Raw genomic sequence first — 20,472 nt, forward strand, 5'->3', positions numbered from 1 at the left:
CCACGACACTCCAAATTATGTTTTCATTTTGTGTCCAGCAGGGGAATAAGGTGACCTCTAGCATCACTGCTTCCCCAGTTGGAGACAATTTCTCACTCACACTTCCACACTTTTATTTTCTTTGTTTATTTCAGTTCCTTTTCTTTCTTTTATTTTTCACAGGCACACATTAACCTGTTTACTCACTCATACAGTCAGCCATCAAATCTCCATTCATCCTTGAGTACTTGATCACCTCTAAAGTCACTGTTAATCTTGTCAATTTATTTATCTTTACCTTAACACTAATTCACTATTTTAGTTTTCTTTATTTATTTTCAGTTCACTTGCTCCTCTTTGGTCACTAGGATTTCTTGACTCTTATTATTTCACAGAAAATCAACTGATCTACTTCTCCTTCTTTTGTCATCCAGGAATTCACACACATGCACAGGCTGGTCACTCGGCCCCCACCTTTTTCTTTCACAGAGACACACACATTTTACTCCTCGTTCGGTCCGCCTGTGAACCCGCCCCTCGAGGCTGGCTCACACTCACTTCATGCTTGTCGCAGTACCGTTCAAACTCTCTGTGAGACACTTCTTTCTCTGCTTATTCTGGACAACGCCCTAGACGGCACACAGAGCGGGTGCCATCCGCTCTTGTGCACCTCACAAATTTTCAAACTGCGCCACAGACTCGATACCGCAGTTTCTCTTCCTCTAAAAAATATAAAACCAAACTCAACCCCCCTATTGACTGCACAGTTTGATTTCTACACACCACAAACATACACTATTTTGTTTAATCCTCATACACTCAGCTTCTGTATTAAATCACTTTCACAGCACACGCAGTTATAATCAAAATAAACAATTTACACAGCCGATTTACACTTTATTTTATATACATTTTATATACACAGGCCTGTATCAACATGAGAAATGACGCCAGATGCCAAGACAAATTATTCACCAGTTCCTTATCACTTCTTATCACTTCTGTACCGGTACACTTAACTGAGTTGAACAATTAAACAAATAGAGAAAAACAGTTTTTCCTTTAATACTCGATGGGCACATGCGCTGCCCCCCTTTGTCTCTTTCTCCTCACACACACACTGCGGGGTTCACCGAGCCCCCTCCTTTGCAGCTGCTTGAGACAGAGAGGCAGAGACGCTTTTCTTTTTTTCTCCACCACATACGACAGCAAGCCTATACATGCAAGCTTTTAAACAATATAAGCGCTTCTACACCGGTATTTACACACTATTTACATACACGGGCCCGTATAGATGCCAGTATTCCTAAGTTTTTGACTAATTTGAAAGCTCTAAGCCCAGGCTTCACCTTGGTCCACTGAACCAGCCTTGATGATCAATAACCCCGCGTCGGGAACGCCCTCACCGGCCACGGTCAGATTCCTAAGCCCTAATTAATTTAAAACCGCTCCCCGCAAGTTAACAGGTCGCTCCACGTCCTGCGTCAAGGAATCAACCTCACGCGTTCAGCTTTACTTAAAGCTCACTGTCACCCACGTTAATAGTCACAGCCGGGTCTCACCCTTCAGCCAAACAGCACAGTAAAAGGTAATCCTTGATTACCTGGCCTTTAACGGGTGTCCGAAGTCCCGCGGGAGGCCACCCGAGCTACCTGGACGCCACCAGTGATGACCACACGTCTGCGATCACCTGTCGCCGCTACACGCTGAACACTGTGCTCTACGGAGTCTCACCCCGGTCTAGGTTAATTTATACACTATTTAAAAGCGTCCCTGGGGACTCTCAGCCCCTCAAGTTTTATTACCTGACGCCCGAAACCGCGTTTCTACCATCCAATTGATTCCGAATTCCCCTAATCTTAAAGAGTGCTTGGCATCTAACTCCACACTCTCACTTAAGGCACTCAAACCAAGCCTCTTAGCTTTAACACCACAAAAAACCTCACAAAAACACAGAGAACCCCTAAAATAAACAGCAATAACTTTTGGGAGAATTTCATCAAAGTTTTACCACTAATTGTCCTAATTAAATAAAATCACTACGGACAGAACCCAGCAGAAGGCCCCCCTGAGTGAACATTCAATTTAGTTTTAACTTCCCATTTAGTACCTTTGGATAAAAATTATTCAACAGGTGGTACTAACCTTTTATACCGCGGTTTTTGTCACTCAGTCGGTCCCCCCCCGGTTTCCCCCGTCTTTTGGCACCCCCGAGGAGCTCCGCTCCCTCGCAGCGCGTCTTCTTTCCCCCCAAACCGGGTTTTCGGCACCAAAATGTAAAGGTTCTTTTTGATTTGGAAAGAAAAGTAAGCGCAGACAGAGTCCTAGGGGGTGTCCAAAAGGTGATTTATTAAACACACATGTATTATACAGTGTGGGAGGGCCGGTCTCTCTCCGTTCATCCCTAATACAGAAAGCTTTATAGCCTTTATGACGTCAGAACAATTCCTGGACATCATCTTATCAGAACAACAACATCTCAACAACAACCAGATGTTTTCCCATATATAGTCATATCAACTGTGAAAAACAAGTGTGCTGTTGTGCAAGATTGTTGGTCCAGGCCACCGAAAGTTCAGCGTCCTCATCTGACTTACTGTGAATGTGTTTGATTCTGCGTGCTCTGGAAAATATACTAAGTGGTAAATGATACATGATAATATGGGTGATAACCTGATAATGATAATGATAAGTGATGCAGACTAATGAAGTAATGATGAAATAGTGATTGTGCATGTGAATAATAACACAGTGACAGAAAAATAACATTCCTTTACGTGACAGCTGCTACTTCAAAGCACATTGTGCGCTGTCTGTCCTGCGTGCTGCACAACAACATTCAATATTTAGTATTTACTGCTGTTTACACTTAGCTAGATTAATGCGATGGTGTTGTGTATAGTATGTTGCTTTGTTTTGTTTTTTTTTTGCTTGTTTTCTATTCTTTTTCTCTCAACAGGTGATCCCGGAGATATTTTTTTTCCCCCTCTTTCTCACTGTCCCTCTCCCCTTCTGTTTTTCTTTTCCTTCCTCTTTCTTTCTCCCTTTCCTATCCCTCACTCATGTCTGTCCCGTCTGTAACAACTGAAAATAAAATAAAATAAATAATAAAAACAAAGGTCGATCAAATGGACCAATACAGCAATGCCATGATGATCCATTTGGCAAAATAAATCCATTGGGTATCCTTGTTGGTCTTCAGACAACAATTCTGACGGCTAAAGAACCAAATGGGACAGGCAAAAAAAAAAAAAAAAAAAAAAAAAAAAGGAACAGGTCCGGAGGCTGGCCACACGGAAGGCAGTGGCGGCGGTGACGGAGCAAATCCGGAGGCCGGCCACGCGGAAGGCAGTGGCGGCGGTGACGGAGCAAGTCCGGAGGCCGGCCACGCGGAAGGCAGTGGCGGCGGTGACAGAGCAAGTCCGGAGGCCAGCCACGCCAAAGGCTGTGGCGGCGACGGCCTCGTTCAGGGGGCCGCCCTTGATGGCGATGACGTCCAACCAAAGGCCTGGAAAGTGGCCGGCAATGTTGAGGAGAGGACCACGGAAAAGCTGGCCGTGCTAGGCGTGGATGAGATGGTGGCGTGGCAACCACAGGGCCAGACGAGGCAGAAGCTGAAACAAGCAAAGCTGAAGCAGAGGCTGGACCAGGCGACGGCGAAGCTGAAGCTGAATCGGGACCAGGCGAAGCTGAATCTGGACCAGACGACGGCGAAGCTGATGCAGAGGCTGGACCAGCCGAAGCTGAAGCTGGACCAGGCGACGGCGAAGCTGATGCAGATGCTGGACCAGGCAAAGCTGAAGCTGGACCAGGAGACGGCGTGGATGAAGCTGAAGCTGGACCAGGCGACGGCGTGGATGAAGCTGAAGCTGGACCAGGCGAGAGCGAGGGCGAAGCTGAAGATGTACCAGGCGAAGCTGAAGGCTCGGAGGCTGGACCAGACGAGAATGGAGCTGCAGGCGGCGGCGTGGAAGCCGGAGACGGTGGCGCTGCAGGCGGCGGCGTGGAAGCCGGAGATGGTGGCACTGCAGGTGGGGGTGAAGCTGCTGCTGCAGGCAGCGGTGTGGATGAAGCTGCTGCTGCAGGCAACAGTGTGGAGGTTGCAGGTGGTGGAGATGGTGGTGGCTGAAGAGTCTCGCCAGAACCGTCAGCAGACATGAGGACGTGCTTGCTGGGTCCTCCCGGACCCCCAGCTGACAAGGCAAGCGGCTGGACGGGCTCCTTGGGCCCTCAAGCGGACGAGACAGGAGGCTGAAGCGGCTCCTCGGGCCCTCCAGCTGACGAGACAGGAGGCTGAAGCGGCTCCTCGGGCCCTCCAGCTGACGAGACAGGAGGCTGAAGCGGCTCCTCGGGCCCTCCAGCTGACGAGACAGGAGGCTGAAGCGGCTCCTCGGGCCCTCCAGCGGACGAGACAGGAGGCTGAAGCGGCTCCTCGGGCCCTCCAGCTGATGAGACAGGAGGCTGGACGGGCTCCTCGGGCCCTCCAGCAGAGACAGGAGGCTGAAGCTGCTCGTCGGGCCCTCCAGCTGATGAGACAGGAGGCTGGACGGGCTCCTCGGGCCCTCCAGCTGATGAGACAGGAGGCTGGACGGGCTCTCCAGAACCCCCAGCGAATGAGGCAGGTGGCGGCGTGGGAGCCGCGGAGTGCTGTATAGACTCATCAGAGCGTCCAGCAGGAGCTGATGTAGAGCCAGAGGGCATAGGGACCCCTGGCTGAATGTGTAGATGACCAGGTGAGTGAGTGTGTATAGGACCAGGTGAGTGAGTGTGTAGCTGACTAGGGGATTGAATCACTACAGCAGACACCGGGAGCTGAGCTACTTGATGCTGTCCTGAAATATGAACTGGTGGGAGAGCTGATGTCTGAGCTGCAGTTTGTAGTGGCAGTTGTGGTGAAGCTGGTGATTGAGTGAATGCCTGAGGAGCAGGAGTCTGAACTGGGCACAGCCAGGCAGCCAAGCGGGCTTCTGGCTGGGCAGCCAAGCGAGCTTCTGGCTGGGCAGCCAAGCGGGCTTCTGGCTGGGCAGCCAAGCGGGCTTCTGGCTGGGCAGCCAAGCGGGCTTCTGGCTGGGCAGCCAAGCGGGCTTCTGGCTGGGCAGCCAAGCGGGCTTCTGGCTGGGCAGCCAAGCGGGCTTCTGGCTGGGCAGCCAAGCGCACTACCACAGTGGAGCTTTTAAATGACTCGGGAAATGCTGGCTCTTTAGCCTCTAGCGGTCCGGAGTCTGCTGAGGGAGGGGACTCAGACTCTGGAGAGGCCCTGAAGAATGTTTCAATATCTGCAACATTACCACTTGAGGTCTTTAAATGAGTGTCAGTAGTCCAAGAAACAAAACATTTGGGTGCACACTGAACAGTCTCTTGAGGTGGCAGTTCAGAGAATAAAACAGTCTTAATGTTCTCAGAGCTTAGGTTAATTGTCTTTGGGGTGGAAGCCGCAGCTTTAGCTGATTCAGGGATAGCTGATACGGGGTTAACAGGTTCAGATGGAACAGAAGAAATATAGTCCTTTTTATTGTTATGCCCAGAAAGAGTGCGGGAAGAACTGTCGTGGTTACTCACAGCTGCTGATTGCTCTGGGGAGGGGCTGGAGTGCAGCTGTAGTGAGGAATGGTGATGGCGCCGGTGCCGCTTCCTCCTGGAAGTGGGAATACAGACTGCAGAGGAGAAAGGCAATGGCGGAGAGGCAGACTCCTCATCCTGCGACCATATGGCCGCAAGTCTGGCAAGCGATAGCCGGAGCAGACCGGAGTCGGTAGTTCACTCTGTGGCCACGGCAAGGGGTTGATATCCTGCCGCAGCAATCGCTGTGGTGTCGCAGAAAGCTCCGTGTTCGGCTGCTGCTGTGTTGCAGGGAGCTCACACTGCTTCGCAGTGAGCTTCGTCTGCTGCTGCTGTTGGTGCGGAGGCCTCGGAGTGGAGTACTGCGAACGAGCAAAGACTGCTAGCTCCCGAGCCTGAAGAACCTCCTGGGCTTCGTGCAGCTCGTCCATTAAGCTCTTAATTCCCTTAAGTTGGCAAATGTGGATTTCCCTCGAGGATTGTTCCGATAGCATTTAATCCGATCGCCATTGCCTTAGTATCCTTCGTGTGGGAAATTCGCTTTATGAGGCCCATGACGCGGGCGAGATCGCTCTCCCGAGATGAGCCTGCTGGGTCCAGGTTATGGTCGCGTCATTCTGTCATGGTTGGCTGTGTGGCAGGCAGGCAGGAGTGGTGGACCCAAAATGCAGGACTCTCAGGAAACAAGGTTTCAACTGAAAATGCAGCTTTATTAATGGAACAAAACTTCAACATAAAATAAAACTCACAAAAGCAAACAAAACTCTAAACTGAGGTGCAGGAGGACTGGAAATCATGAACACACAGCAAGTTGAGGGTACGACGTGACAGGGAGCACAGGAAAACACAGGGCTTAAATACACAGGGGAGTAATTAGGAAATGGACAACAGGAGGGAGACACAGCTGGGAGAAATTAGGCTAACGAGACAGGAGAAAGGTAAAACTGAACACATTGACATGAGACATGAACTTTCAGAATAAAACAGGAAACAGACACAGAGAAGCATGGACAGACAGAGGGAACACAGGCAGGCATGAAACAAACACACTAACACATAGCAAACCTAAACAAAAGACAAGGCAGAATAAACAAGAATATAGAAGAAGATAAAGAAACACAAAACACCGAGTCCTCAGACTCAGGACCATGTCATTACACATGTTCTTAGTTAAGATTATTACACCTATCACAGAGAGCTTCTGTCTGGTAAAAGGCCAGAAGCACCAACGGGCGGCGTCAGGCTGAGTGCGTTGGAGGTCCACACACACACACACACACACAAACAACAGTTAGGCTCATGTTTAGGCTAGGAGTTCGAATAACAGTTTGCAAATGCCTGTAGCTGCAAAATTATGTCTGTGAAAGGGACAGTCTGCTCCAGGAGATAAGTGAGAGACGGCACCTGGCCTCAAGACGGAGAGAAGGCTCTTTCCATATATGTCGAAAGTCGTCAATATTATTGTATGTGCTTTGTATGTGTTCTGACGCATGAGGGGGTGTCATAAACCAAGCCCTGATGGTATAAAACAACCGTTTGTGTATTATTGGGCGGAGATCGATGTTGTCGGTGGGCAGTGTTCATCTCCCCACGCGTGTGTTCATTAAAATCATTGTTTGACCGAAGCTCTTCTGGACCATTATTGTTTTTGTGCTCACCCTCAATATCTGAAACCGCAACAACGTGAGTAAGTGTCATGGTCCTGGGTCATTTTGACCCAGTGTTTTGTGTTTCCTTTATTCAGCCCTACCTGTGTCTGTCCTTGGTGCTCTGTTCATGTCCCCGTGTTGTGTTGTAAATCAGTCTGTGTGTTCCCTGCTTTACTTTGAAGGCTCGTGTTCTGGATTTCCTGTTTTATTTTGAAGGTCTGAGTCTGTTGTCACTGTGTTCAGCTTGTATCCTCCAGTTGTCTTTGTATATTAGAATCAGCTGTTCTTCCCTCCTGTGTGTGATTACCTGATTACCTTGTGTGTGTGTGTGTGTGTATATAGTGGGTGTCGGTCTGTGCTCGTTGTCGGCTCGTCTGTGTTTCATGGTGTCCTGTTCCTCGTCTGCGTCTCTCTGCCTCCCACCCCATTCGTATGATCTCAGGTTTGTTATTTAGCTCACCCAGTTTAGGTTTATGTTCTGTCCTGCCCTCAGTTCTGTTATTTGTGCACTGTAAATAAAACATACTTGCACCTCCGCCACTGCCTGCATTTTGGGTCCTCCTTTTCCTCCACACCACACGGCTCACCCCGCCAGCCGTGACAGTACGAGCCGACCAAACATGGACCCAGCAGCATCCCCACCTTCCCAGGAGTTTCGGGAGGGAGTGATTGACTCCGTTTCAAGGTTGGTTAACCTGTGGCTGGAACATGAGGGGGAGGAATGTCACCACGCTGTAGAAGCCAGGCTACAGCAATTAATCTCTGCTCACTCCTGGCTATTGGACTCTCTTCACCCGCTCGCACAGACTTTCATACTTCACGAACTTCACCTTCACCCTCCAGCTGCTACCGCTTCCCGACCCAGCCCGGCGGTGAATGTGTTGCACTGCCCGCCGGGGAATCTGCGGCCCGGCCCGCCGGATGTGGAATTACCCGGCCGGTCGGAGCTATCTCCAAGAAGGAAGCGATGTTCACGCCGCCGACGCCCATCGCCACAGCCGGGCCCCGAGAGTTCTGAGTTGCCGGCTGTGGTGAGTGGAAAAGACATTCTTTCTGTTTCGCCAGAACTTGTGACTGTTTATACCGGGGCTGTGTTTTTTGAGCCAGCTGCCCAGCCGGTAGCTCAGTTAGCTGCCCAGCAGCCACTAGCTCAGTTGGCTGCTCGGTCGTCACCTCCGTCACATTCAGCCTCACGACCCATAGCCCAGTCATTACCACAGCCAGACCGACTACAAACTACGTTGCAGTCCATAGCCCGGTCAATAGCTCAGTTGGTAGAAGACTCATCAGCTCAGCCACCTATTCAGCCATCATCTTCACCAACTCCTCTGGTACAGCAAGCCATAACAGTTCAACCCATAAAGGACAGTTCAACAACTTCTTATTCCAAGCAGAGAGACAAACCTAATGACTATAAAAACGTTCCTCAAGAGCTGGCCAATTCTGAGACTGAGACGCACTCCAGGGCCTCCCCAGAGGCTGGGTTTCAGCCCCCAGTAGACTCTGGACCCCTGGAGGTAAAGAAGCCAGCCGAGGACTGCACCCGGCTGTCGCTGCCTGAGCTGAGTCAACGCTCGGTGCAGCTGCAGTCAGCTTTGTGTTTGCCAGAGGCCACCGTGCCTGCTGGTTCTGATTTGTTCCTGCCAGAGGCCTGTGCGCCTGCTGGTTCTGATCTGCGCCCGCCAGAGGTCCCCGCGCCTGCTGGTTCTGTTCTGCGCCCGCCAGAGGTCCCCGCGCCTGCTGGTTCTGTTCTGCGCCCGCCAGAGGTCCCCGCGCCTGCTGGTTCTGTTCTGCGCCCGCCAGAGGTCCCCGCGCCTGATTGGTTAGACAGAGAAATTGAGCTGGTTCTGTTCTGCGCCCGCCAGAGGTCCCCGCGCCTGCTGGTTCTGTTCTGTGCCTGCCAGGGGCCCCTGTGCCCGCTGGTCCTGAGACTGTTCTCACTGGAGGGCCCGAAGAGCCCGTCCGGCCTCCTGTCCCGTCCGCTGGAGGGCCCGAGGAGCCCGTCCAGCCGCCTGTCTCGTCAGCTGGAGGGCCCGAGGAGCCCGTCCAGCCCCAAGACTCGTCAGCTGGAGGTTCAGGAGAACCCAGCCAGCTTCCTGCCTCGTCAGCTGGAGGGCCCGAGGAGCCCGTCCAGTCTTCTGCCTCGTCAGCTGGAGGGCCCGAGGAGCCCGTCCAGCCGCCAGCTGCAGCCTCATCATCCTTGCCGGCTGCCGCTTCATGCACACCGCCGGCAGCAGCAGCGGCTTCATCCTCGCCAGCTGCAGCCTCCGTGTCTTCACCCTCGCCAGCTGCAGCCTCAGCTTCACCCACGCCGTCGCCTGGTCCAGCTCCGGCTTCACCCACGCCGTCGCCTGGTCCAGCTCCGGCTTCACCCACGCCGCCGCCTGGTCCAGCTCCGGCTTCATCGTCGCCTGGTCCAGTTCCGGCTTCATCGTCGCCTGGTCCAGCTCCGGCTTCATCGTCGCCTGGTCCAGCCTCTGCTTCCGCCTCGCCTGGTCCAGCCTCTGCATCAGCTTCGCCTGGTCCAGCCTCAGCTTCCGCCTCGTCTGGTCCAGCCTCAGCATCCTCCTCGCCTGGTGCTGTGGGGGCCACGCCACCTTCAGGTCCCAAACTGCCGCCTCGACATCGGCGGTCATCTGCCAGGCCGCTTGTTGGGCGTCATCGTCGATATGGACGACCTCCCAAACGCCGCCCCTACCTTCCGCGCGGCCGGCCTCCGGACTTGTGTCGCCGCCGCCGTTGCTGTCCGCACGGTCGGCCGCCTGACCTGTTTCCCCGTCGCCGCCGTTGCTGTCCGCACGGTCGGCCGCCTGAACTGTTTCCCCGTCGCCGCCGTTGCCGTGTGCACGGTCGGCCCCCTGAACTGTTTCCACTTCGCCACCGCTGCCTTCCGCGCGGTCGGCTTTTGGATCTGTGTCGCCAATGTGGCCGGCCTCAGAAGATGACTTGTCCTGGACTTCGGAGTTGTCAGCCTCCAGGCCGGCTTCCTGAACTGTGTTTTGTTCTTGGACTCCGGCATGTGTGTTTGTGTTTTGGACAATTCGCTTGGTTCGCTGGAGCTTGTTTTTGTTCGGTGTTGGTCCCTCCGTCCTGGTCCCCCCGCCGCCCGCCCTGGGTAAATGGACTGGTTCTTATATAGCGCTTTTCTACTCTTCTGAGCACTCAAAGCGCTTTACACAACTTGTGCATTCACCCATTCACACCCATTCGCACAAGCACATCTCTCTAAGTGCTTTCTAGATAACATTCACACACATTCATACTCCGATGGATGCATCGGAGAGCAATTTGGGGTTAGTATCTTGCCCAAGGATATTTGGCATGCAGACTAGGGGAAGCCAGGAATCGAACCACCAACCTTCCGATCAGTAGATGACCTGCTCTACCACCTGAGCTACAGCCACCCCGTGGGTTGGTCGTCTGTTTTTGTTCTGGGCTGTCTGGAGCCAGCCCTTGGAGGGGGGGTACTGTCATGGTCCTGGGTCATTTTGACCCAGTGTTTTGTGTTTCCTTTATTCAGCCCTACCTGTGTCTGTCCTTGGTGCTCTGTTCATGTCCCCGTGTTGTGTTGTAAATCAGTCTGTGTGTTCCCTGCTTTACTTAGAAGGCTCGTGTTCTGGATTTCCTGTTTTATTTTGAAGGTCTGAGTCTGTTGTCACTGTGTTCAGCTTGTATCCTCCAGTTGTCTTTGTATATTAGAATCAGCTGTTCTTCCCTCCTGTGTGTGATAGCCGTGACAGTAAGTGTGCATGTAGGTGTGGGTGCGTCGTAACAGTCAAAGCACTGTGTGGTTCTCTGTGTCCGTGACTTCCTGCCGGTCATAAAAGTAATCTCCTATCTCCCCAGCTACAACAAATTCTTCTACACAACATAGAAAACAGAGTTAACATATTACAAACACTGAGACCCCCACTCTGCATCCACTGGGCCATTGCCCTCTTGTTGTCTTACATTTACAGATAAGGCGGAGAGTCTCCTGCAAACTTACTTCTAAGTTTTAACAATTATGAGTTTTTATTAAAGGTACAAGCATCAGCATCAGCAACCCCCAACTGTAGCTTCCTGTCTCCTTTTATGACAGCAGAACCCCAGTGTCCATAAATTCCTTTCCCTCTAAACAATTACACACTCTCAGGCTACAGCTAAGCCAAACTAAAACACAGACAAATCCTTCCCTGTTCCTCTCATCTACTGCTGGACCCTCTTATCTAAGCAAATTTAACACATTGTATTCTAATAATTGTTTTCTTGTACTCACACCTGTCACTGTTATTAACAGCAGTTTTATCCTTTTGGCGCAACATTAAAATTTCCCAATTCCTTACTAGTCCATTCATTCTACTCATCATTCCACGAATGTTAGCTAACTGTGTCTCTGCCTCAACTTTTGCAATAAAGTTTTTGGAAGTACTGTTTGCGCTCACTTCTAATGAATTAGCTTCAATACTATTCTCAATCCACCGAGATACAATCTTCCCTGGCCCTAAAACCATTGGAAATATTTCTTCTGCAGTCTGTATGATTACTGCCACCAGCTCTTTGTTACAAACCCCCACCTTAAAAATAATTAATAAATTAATAAATTAATAAATTAATAAATTAATAAATTAATAAATTAATAAATTAATAAATTAATAAATTAATAAATTAATAAATATTAAAGAACAATCAAGTGTAGCAGTATGGCAAAGCTGTAGTGATCCACTTGGGAAAATAAATCTTAAGTACAACTGTGTGTGTAACCAAAGTGTGTTTAAAATGTCAAGTTCAGCTCTTGGAGGTCTTCAGCTGCTCATGTTGCAGATCCACTTTCAGCTGAAATTCCAATGAAGAAAAATCAAAGTAATGTTTCAGATTAGTCAATGAGCTCATTAGTTAATAACTGTGTAAGATGGTGTTATGGTCCCCTGATCCTCTGCTGCCTACCCACCATCTATCTTTCCTCCCTCTGCTTTCTATCTTTGTCTCTCTGTGAGTGTGGCATTTGTGGTGTGTGTGATGTTTGGCAGTTCTGCTGGTTCCTGCTCCTCCTCGGCTGGAGCACCTGCAGTAACTGATAATCAGTCCAGCACATCAGTTTGGAAGAAATTGACTCCATTTTTGACACAGAGCAGCTTTAATTCTGACATGTTGGATTTTCTCACATGAACTGCTCGCTTCCAGCTCTTTCACACCATCTTTGTTGGACTCTGTTGGACTTGGTTGTTGCAAAGCTCTATTTTTAACAGCAGGCATGGACACTTTGTGTTCCTACGAGGCTGCTGGAGCTGATTGAGGCCACTCAGTACAACACTGATGATTCCAGCAGACGTGCCACAGCACATTTCAGAAAGATCCTTGAAGCATCTCTTTGCTCCGCACCACTAAAAATAACTCTGGATCTATTTTTTACAGAAGCTCCATCAAGCTGCACAAAACAGAGGAAAATGTGCAAAACAGAAGAAACAGCAAAGGAAATCCTGTCAGTGTTGAAAATAGAAGAGCCTGTGCAGACCAACATGTTTCTCTTCTAAAATACACCAGGTGTGGTTTGAAGGACGCAACAAAACCACATCAGAAAGACATCAGAGACTCATCACATCACTCGCTGGATTCACTGGATTATTTTTCTCTCAACATTATTTGGAAAAAGAAAACAAACTTGACTGGTTTGTGTCATTGTGGTGCTGCATGGCCCACTTTCTCCTGAGATTCAGTTCACAGACACATGTTCTGATAGTTTTCTTCAGAATTTGCTGCTATAATTTAAAATTGATTGTGTGATTAATGATGGTGAGCCAGATGGGCCAAACCATGATCCTATCAGCAGATGTTTCATTGTAGTGGTGGCATCATTGATGGGATAAATGGACTGGTGCTTATATAGTGATTTTCTATTTTCATGTGGACTAAAGTAGTGGACTGACCAACAGACTGACATTAACATCAGAGCCGTGCTGCTAGTGTGGCTAAAAGAAAAGAGAAGAAGAGACAGTCATGTTGATATGAACATTAGAGAAACACATCATGGAGCTGAAATATGATCCTGCTTCCTCATTTGGACTCATTCACCTCAGCTGACACGTTCAACAGCAGACAGGTTTTTGTAGCAGTCTTTCTCACTGTGAGAGTGGCAGGGCGGCGGTATGGCTATGACATCTTTGGCTCTGGAACTAAACTGTCTGTAACAGGTAAGAACAAACATTTATTTTCCTTCAGTTGTTTTATTGTAGAAGCTGAAAATGTGTTTAAAGTCAGTTTCTGCTGTTTCAGGCTTTACATGTTAGTTTTTCATCATTAGTAGAGAATTCATCTGCAGCCATTGTTACAGAAGAAAAGCTCAATAATCTCTGAAAACATGTTGAAATCTCACTGAACAACTAAAGTTATTCTTTATTTCTGCAAATATTAGTGATGTTACAAATATTTAGGATTTGATCCTCTCAGTGATTCTGCTGGTTTTTAACACAAGATCATATTTGATATTAAAATTAAATTAATATAGATAACAACAAATATGGTTTCAGGAAATATTTGCTTTATGTTGAGGAACAAATATTTTTAATAGTCAAACATTCATGTAGCTGCTTCAAAAAGGTAAATAAAAGTATAAAAACAGATACTGATTAGAAATCTCAGAAATGATATGACAGATAAATTTAGGATGAATATGACATCGTTAAACTCTGATATTTATTTCTGAGATGAAGTCGTGTGTGTGGATTTGTACGTGACAATAAAAAGTTAATAATACTTTTTCCAAAATATTTTAACATACAAATTTTTATTAAATATACTTTGTTAAATAATTTGTATTTTATGACTAAAAATATCATGAAGTATATCTCATATTATTGAAAACGTTTTATTCAACATTTCAGTTTTAGTGTTTTAAAATAGTTGCTACAGTTTTTTATTTGAATAAAAACATAAATTAAAATAATCACTGCATTACCTTTTCCAATTTTTACACAAAAATATTTAAGACTAAATTAGTCTGAAAGACAAATATGGTCTTTATGGTAAAATATATCAAAGACAAGAAGAATGGAAATTTTATCTGCTGAATTGAATTTTGTGAAATGAGATTTAATTTTATTAATAGTACAAAACAATATGAAAAAAGATGAATTTATTTTTGGACAGAAGAGGATCTCTGTTAGAACTCGTGTCTAAGGACTAATAAGAAAAATACATTTTCACTTGTATAAAGACAAATATTTTGAAATTGGACTTAACTAAATTTCTATAAAACAACAACAAGCAACCGCATGACGAATTAAACTGAATTTAATTTGACTTTTAAAATCATGCTGAGTGTTCCTCATGTGAGCCATGATGACATGAGGTGATGACTGTGTTTGATATGAAGCTGAATCCAGTGTATGTAGTGAACTTTGTGCTGTATTGATGAGTAGTTTAGTGATCAGAGTCCATGTAGTTTCCAGGATCAGACTGAATGCAGTGCAGTGCTGGAAGCTGCTGCTGACTGTGTGAATGTGTGTCTGTGCTGCTTGTTGCTGTCAAACTTCAGATGAGCAGGTAGTGAAGCCCGTGGTGAGCGTGTACCCAGCAGCATCCAGAGCCCACCTGGAGGGGAACAGCTCCCTGCTGTGTGTGGCCTCAGCCATGTTTCCTCCTCTGGTCCAGTTCTCCTGGAAAAGACAGAAGAAGAACGGCGGAGAAGCGGAGGAGCTGCCCCCTGCTGAGGGAGAGCAGCTGGAGCTCAGAGAGTCGGGACGCACCATTGCCATCAGGATGGTTGATGGGAGCGATTCTGACACATATAAATACAGCTGCTGGGTGAAGCACGAGGGGGGCACAGTGGAGGCCCAAACACAACAAGGTAATGAAGGCTTGGTGACTGTGTTGAGTAGTGATTCAGCTTCATGTGGAGATGCTGTCAAAGAGAGCAGAGCAGCAGAGGACTGACATTTCTCACTGCAGCTCCAAACATTTGACTCCTTTTCTGTTTCAGAGCTTCCAGCTCCAGCAGCCTCCTGTCCTCCAGAGAGAGAGCCAGCAGACCTGCCAGCTCTGCAGCCAGCTGACTGTAAGATCACCTGCTGCCTCTCTGCATGGACAGCTCCAATGTCCAATGAGGGAGCTGGAACAAGTTTAGGGACTCAGTCTTAAAGTTGCACTAATTGATCAAATCTTCATCCAACAAGCTCTGATAAAGCCACTGTACACTAGCTGCTCAGCACCAAACAGCAGACAGACCATAATATGTCAGAGATCAGTTTTTTAGCTGCTTGTGGAGTTCTTCTGCCCCCAAGTGGACACAAACACTACATCAATTCATCCACTTGAAGAAGAAGCTGTGACTGTTTCTATTTGGACTTTTTCTCCTTGATCTGAGAGGAATAACCCGACTGTCTGTCTGTTTCTTTGTGTCTGTCTGTCCTTCAGTGTCCTTCCAGTCTAAATGCAGGGTGAAGCTGCTCTGCCTGCTGTACACAGTGCTGATAGTGAAGAGTCTGGTGTACTGCTGTGGACTCTCTCTGCTGATGATGCTCACAAACAAGGGAGCGTCCACCAACTGCACACATGCTGACTGACTGTTTCCTGCTCGCCTTTTCTCACCATCAGATCTCATCAATTCATCTCATTCATCACTTTGATCAGTATTGTGTTCATGATGTAGTTCATTCTTCTTCTATTCTGTTTTTATATTGCATTTTTATGCACACTCTATTCTAAAGTACTATATATATGGACAGTTATGGATCAAATGGAAATTCCTATAATAAACTGATCACTGATCAAAATAAATGTGATTTGTATTGTTTAGTTTATTTTGATTTTTAATTTGGTCATGTATTCTAAAACAAAAAAATAAAGCTTCATATTTTATCATTGTTATACGTACATTATTGTCCAGAGTGAGTTTTTTCATGCATTCAAAAAATCAGTAATTTATGAAACCATGTTAACACTTGTTTGTCACATTTACATCTTTAGTTTTAAATTATATCCATTTCCAAACAGAACTCCTGCATCTGAAGAAGACAAAAGTCAAATGAATGATCCAAATGTACTAAAACAAGTAAAATATTTAAACACAACTTTTAACCGAAATCATCTGAACTGTGACTGAATAGGTTTTTCTGTGGATGAAAAGTTCGTCAACAGCGACACCTGGAGTTGTTTTGTATGTCAGAGAACATCAGACCTGTGCTGATAATACTTAGTGATACTTTTTTCAAAATACAATTTTGAAAATATTTTAAAACAATGATAAAATAATTATGATCACAACACCTCACACTCAACATTTACTTTTGAGGTAAAAGTATGGTATTCAGCAGATATTCATTTGGTTTTATTTGCTCTTTTTAAAAGTACTTTTAAGAGGTTTTTAGTGCTGTTGGTATATATTAAAATGGTTGACATAACTGGCAGATGTGATGTGTAAATGTGAGGTCAGAGGTCAAATGTGACATGACATTTGGATGCAGGCCACATGTGAGGTGCAGAATCCTCGTATTACTTCCTAAGTGTTGCCAATACGCACAAAGGCAGCAGCATTTTCAGCTTTAATCCTAGAGCTGAAAGACATTTTATGAAAATTTGACATTATTTGACCTTGAAGAAGAGCTCAGAGGAATAAAGTAATGTCAAATTCAGCATCTCCATATATATATATATATATATATAAAACACCCAGCACGCCCCTGCGGGCGGTTTATCCTTCAAGCTCGGGTCCTCTACCAGAGGCCTGGGAGCTTGAGGGTCCTGCGCAGTATCTTAGCTGTTCCCAGGACTGCGCTCTTCTGGACAGAGATCTCCGATGTTAGTCCCGGTATCTGCTGGAGCCACTCGCCTAGCTTGGGAGTCACCGCACCTAGTGCTCCGATTACCACGGGGACCACCGTCACCTTCACCCTCCACATCCTCTCGAGCTCTTCTCTGAGCCCTTGGTATTTCTCCAGCTTCTCGTGTTCCTTCTTCCTGATATTGCTGTCATTCGGAACCGCTACATCGATCACTACGGCCGTCTTCTTCTGTTTGTCTACCACCACTATGTCCGGTTGGTTAGCCACCACCATTTTGTCCGTCTGTATCTGGAAGTCCCACAGGATCTTAGCTCGGTCATTCTCCACCACCCTTGGGGGCATTTCCCATTTTGACCTCGGGACTTCCAGGTTATACTCGGCACAGATGTTCCTGTATACTATTCCGGCCACTTGGTTATGGCGTTCCATGTATGCCTTGCCTGCTAGCATCTTGCACCCTGCTGTTATGTGCTGGATTGTCTCTGGGGCATCTTTACACAGCCTGCACCTGGGGTCTTGCCTGGTGTGATAGACCCCAGCCTCTATGGATCTTGTACTCAGAGCTTGTTCTTGTGCTGCCATGATTAGTGCCTCTGTGCTGTCTTTCAGTCCAGCTTTGTCCAGCCACTGGTAGGATTTCTGGATATCAGCCACCTCCTCTATCTGCTGGTGGTACATACCATGCAGGGGCCTGTCCTTCCATGATGGTTCCTCGTCTCCCTCCTCTTTCTTGGGTTTCTGCTGCCTGAGGTATTCACTGAGCACGCTGTCAGTTGGGGCCATCTTCGTGATGTATTCTTGGATGTTCGTTGTCTCATCCTGGACTGTGGTGCTGACACTCACCAGTCCCCGGCCCCCTTCCTTCCGCTTAGCGTACAGCCTCAGGGTGCTGGACTTGGGGTGAAACCCTCCATGCATGGTTAGGAGCTTTCTTGTCTTTATGTCAGTGGCTTCACGGGCAGGGCGTACGTGTTGATGGCCCGGATCTTGTTCTTACCGTTCAACTGACTCCTCAGGACTTGCCTGACCCTCTGCAGGTACTTGGTGGTTGCAGCTTTCCTAGCGGCCTCTTCATGGTTCCCATTTGCCTGCGGGATCCCCAGGTACTTATAACTGTCCTCTATGTCTGCAATGTTGCCTTCTGGTAGTCCAATCCCCTCAGTTCTGACTACCTTCCCTCTCTTTGTTATCATCCGACTACACTTCTCCAGTCCGAATGACATTCCGATGTCATTGCTGTATATCCTGGTGGTGTGGATCAGTGAATCGATGTCTCGTTCACTCTTGGCATACAGCTTGATGTCATCCATGTACAGGAGGTGGCTGACAACTGCTCCATTCTGTAATCGGTATCCGTAGCCAGTCTTGTTAATGATCTCACTGAGGGGGTTCAGGCCTATGCAGAACAGCAGTGGGGACAGAGCATCTCCTTGGTAGATCCCGCACTTGATGGTGACTTGTGCTATGGGCTTGGAGTTGGCCTCTAGTGTTGTACGCCACATCCCCATTGAGTTCCTGATGAAGGCTCTTAGGGTCCCATTGATCTTGTACAATTCTAGGCATTCCAGTATCCAGCTGTGGGGCATTGAGTCATAGGCCTTCTTGTAATCAATCCAGGCAGTGCACAGCTTGGTCAGTCTTGTCTTGCAGTCTCGGCTGACTGTTCTGTCTACCAGTAGCTGGTGTTTTGCACCTCTGGTATTCTTGCCAATTCCTTTCTGTGTCCCGCTCATGTATTGACCCATGTGCCTGTTCATCTTAGCCGATATGATGCCTGACAGGAGCTTCCATGTAGTACTGAGGCAGGTTATTGGTCTGTAGTTGGAGGGGACTGGTCCCTTCTTGGGGTCCTTGGGGATCAGGACAGTCCGACCTTTGGTTAGCCATTCCGGGTGTCCCTCGTTAACTAGCAGCTGGTTCATTTGTGCTGCCAGACGCTCGTGGAGTGCAGTCAGCTTCTTTAGCCAGTAGGCGTGAACCATGTCGGGCCCTGGTGCTGTCCAACTCTTCATACTGGAGACCCTTTCTTGGATATCTGCCACTGTGATGGTTACTGGACCCTGTTCAGGGAGGTCGCTAAGGTCTGCCCTCAGATCCACTAGCCACTGAGCATTGCCGTTATGGGTTGCGTCCTTCTCCCATATGCTCTTCCAGTATTGCTCCGTCTCCAGCCTTGGTGGTGCTGTTCTCTTATTATTGTTCCCTTGCCACTGAGAGTACACCTTTGCTGGTTCTGTGGAGAACAGCTGGTTTATTCTCCTGCCTTCTATCTCTCTGGTGTACCTCCTCAGGCGGCTTTGCCAAGGCTGTGAGTCTTTGCTTGGCAGTTTCCAAGGCCTCAGGTATGGACAGCTTGCTGTATTTCTTATGCACCTTCTTTGTCGCACCTTTCTGCAACTCCGTTATTTGGCTGACCTCCCTCCGTGCTACTTTGATCTTGCCCTCTAGCCTCCTTCTCCATAGAGGGTACTGCCCCTTGTGGCTGTTCAACTTGTAGCCAAGCATCTCACTGATCACTGCTGCCATATTGTAGATCAGCTTGTTAGTGTCGGTAATTGTGGTTGTAGGTATTGTCCGTATTGTCTAGCAGACCTTCTGAGGGTACTCCAGGTGAGTGGAGTGAGTAAAACTGTAACTATGAAGACTGTCGAGAAGTCCAGTGACCGGATAACACTGGCGCGGAGGCGTCTGGTAAACTGATAGTGTGGTTAGCTGGCAAAGAGAAGTTGAGAGCGCTGGCCTTATAAGTCAACAGCTTAATTACCCACAGGTGAGAGCAATGAGCAGGAACACGGTGGCTCCTCCCAGAGGTGGAACTGCCGGCTCTGTGGAAAAACACTGGCATTCACCCAGACCATGACAGAATTTGTTTCCCCTGCATCAGAAGCGTGCACTGCTGTCCAAATGACAGACAAACAGTATCCCACATTTTTAGTTCACAAACACTTCTTACAATCACTTCTTACTCCTGAAATTTTGGAAGTTTTATCCTTTTTATACAATAAAGTTACAGGACGATACAAATGATTATCAGGCAAAATGCTTTGAAGTAATCTCGTCCAATAACACATGAGGACAACAAGTGTATTTTCTGTTAATGTCACTACACTGATCTTAACCGTATGTTTTTTGATCGTAAAACATCACTCCTTCCAAATACAGTTGATTGGAATGGAGGCAGCGTCAACTGGATCCACCCTCTCTGCCCAGCGCGTGCTCCTAATACAGGAGAAACAAATTCTTTAGCATTTAACTACCTTGGCACAACACCAACACCACCATTTTTATAGACGACATCATTGATTATGTTGACAAATCGTTGCAGCCCTAGTCACAAGCTCCTTGTAGTGACTGAAACAATGAGATTGTGAATACAAGCAGCAGAAATTAGTTTCCTTCCAAGGGTGGCTGGGCTCTTCCATAGAGATGCTGTTTGTAGCCTGACCTTTTGAAAGGGACTCAGAGTGTAGCTGCTGCTTCTCCACATCGAAAGGAGCCAGTTGAGGTCATTCAGGCATTTGACTAGT

The 20,472-nt window shown here is 47.7% G+C and overlaps 2 protein-coding genes across 4 annotated transcripts; both read left to right on the plus strand.

The window, feature by feature from the left end:
- Positions 1 to 7,807: 7,807 nt before the first annotated feature.
- On the plus strand, positions 7,808 to 12,240 carry LOC148097305 (uncharacterized). Its single transcript, XM_087832399.1, has 3 exons — positions 7,808 to 8,855; positions 9,170 to 9,406; positions 12,197 to 12,240. The coding sequence occupies exons 1-3, from the start codon at positions 7,808 to 7,810 to the stop codon at positions 12,238 to 12,240; spliced, it is 1,329 nt and encodes a 442-aa protein (XP_087688525.1).
- Positions 12,241 to 13,206: 966 nt separating this feature from the next.
- Positions 13,207 to 15,727, plus strand: LOC148097306 (uncharacterized). Of its 3 annotated transcripts, XM_087832295.1 has the most exons (5): positions 13,207 to 13,419; positions 14,585 to 14,603; positions 14,713 to 15,012; positions 15,145 to 15,219; positions 15,579 to 15,727. In XM_087832295.1, the coding sequence occupies exons 1-5, from the start codon at positions 13,207 to 13,209 to the stop codon at positions 15,725 to 15,727; spliced, it is 756 nt and encodes a 251-aa protein (XP_087688421.1). The 3 variants fall into 3 exon arrangements, with proteins under 3 accessions (XP_087688421.1, XP_087688423.1, XP_087688422.1); XM_087832297.1 differs by lacking the exon at positions 15,145 to 15,219; XM_087832296.1 differs by lacking the exon at positions 14,585 to 14,603 and having other exon boundaries at positions 13,207 to 13,357; positions 14,701 to 15,012.
- Positions 15,728 to 20,472: the final 4,745 nt, after the last annotated feature.

The sequence above is a fragment of the Neolamprologus brichardi genome, chromosome 18, assembly GCF_056152115.1.
Source record: "Neolamprologus brichardi isolate AB-2024 chromosome 18, ASM5615211v1, whole genome shotgun sequence".
Lineage (NCBI taxonomy): Eukaryota > Metazoa > Chordata > Actinopteri > Cichliformes > Cichlidae > Neolamprologus > Neolamprologus brichardi.

Excerpts from the sequence above, each read along its gene's own strand:
- LOC148097305 (XM_087832399.1), top strand. The coding sequence starts at position 7,808 with ATGGACCCAGCAGCATCCCCACCTTCCCAGGAGTTTCGGGAGGGAGTG. Across the intron at positions 8,856-9,169 it reads GGCCTGTGCGCCTGCTGGTT|CTGGAGGGCCCGAGGAGCCC; the intron begins CTGATCTGCGCC and ends CTGTCCCGTCCG. Across the intron at positions 9,407-12,196 it reads CTTGCCGGCTGCCGCTTCAT|TTCTGCTGGTTCCTGCTCCT; the intron begins GCACACCGCCGG and ends GATGTTTGGCAG.
- LOC148097306 (XM_087832295.1), top strand. The coding sequence starts at position 13,207 with ATGATCCTGCTTCCTCATTTGGACTCATTCACCTCAGCTGACACGTTC. Across the intron at positions 15,013-15,144 it reads GGAGGCCCAAACACAACAAG|AGCTTCCAGCTCCAGCAGCC; the intron begins GTAATGAAGGCT and ends TTTCTGTTTCAG. Across the intron at positions 15,220-15,578 it reads AGCTCTGCAGCCAGCTGACT|TGTCCTTCCAGTCTAAATGC; the intron begins GTAAGATCACCT and ends TCTGTCCTTCAG.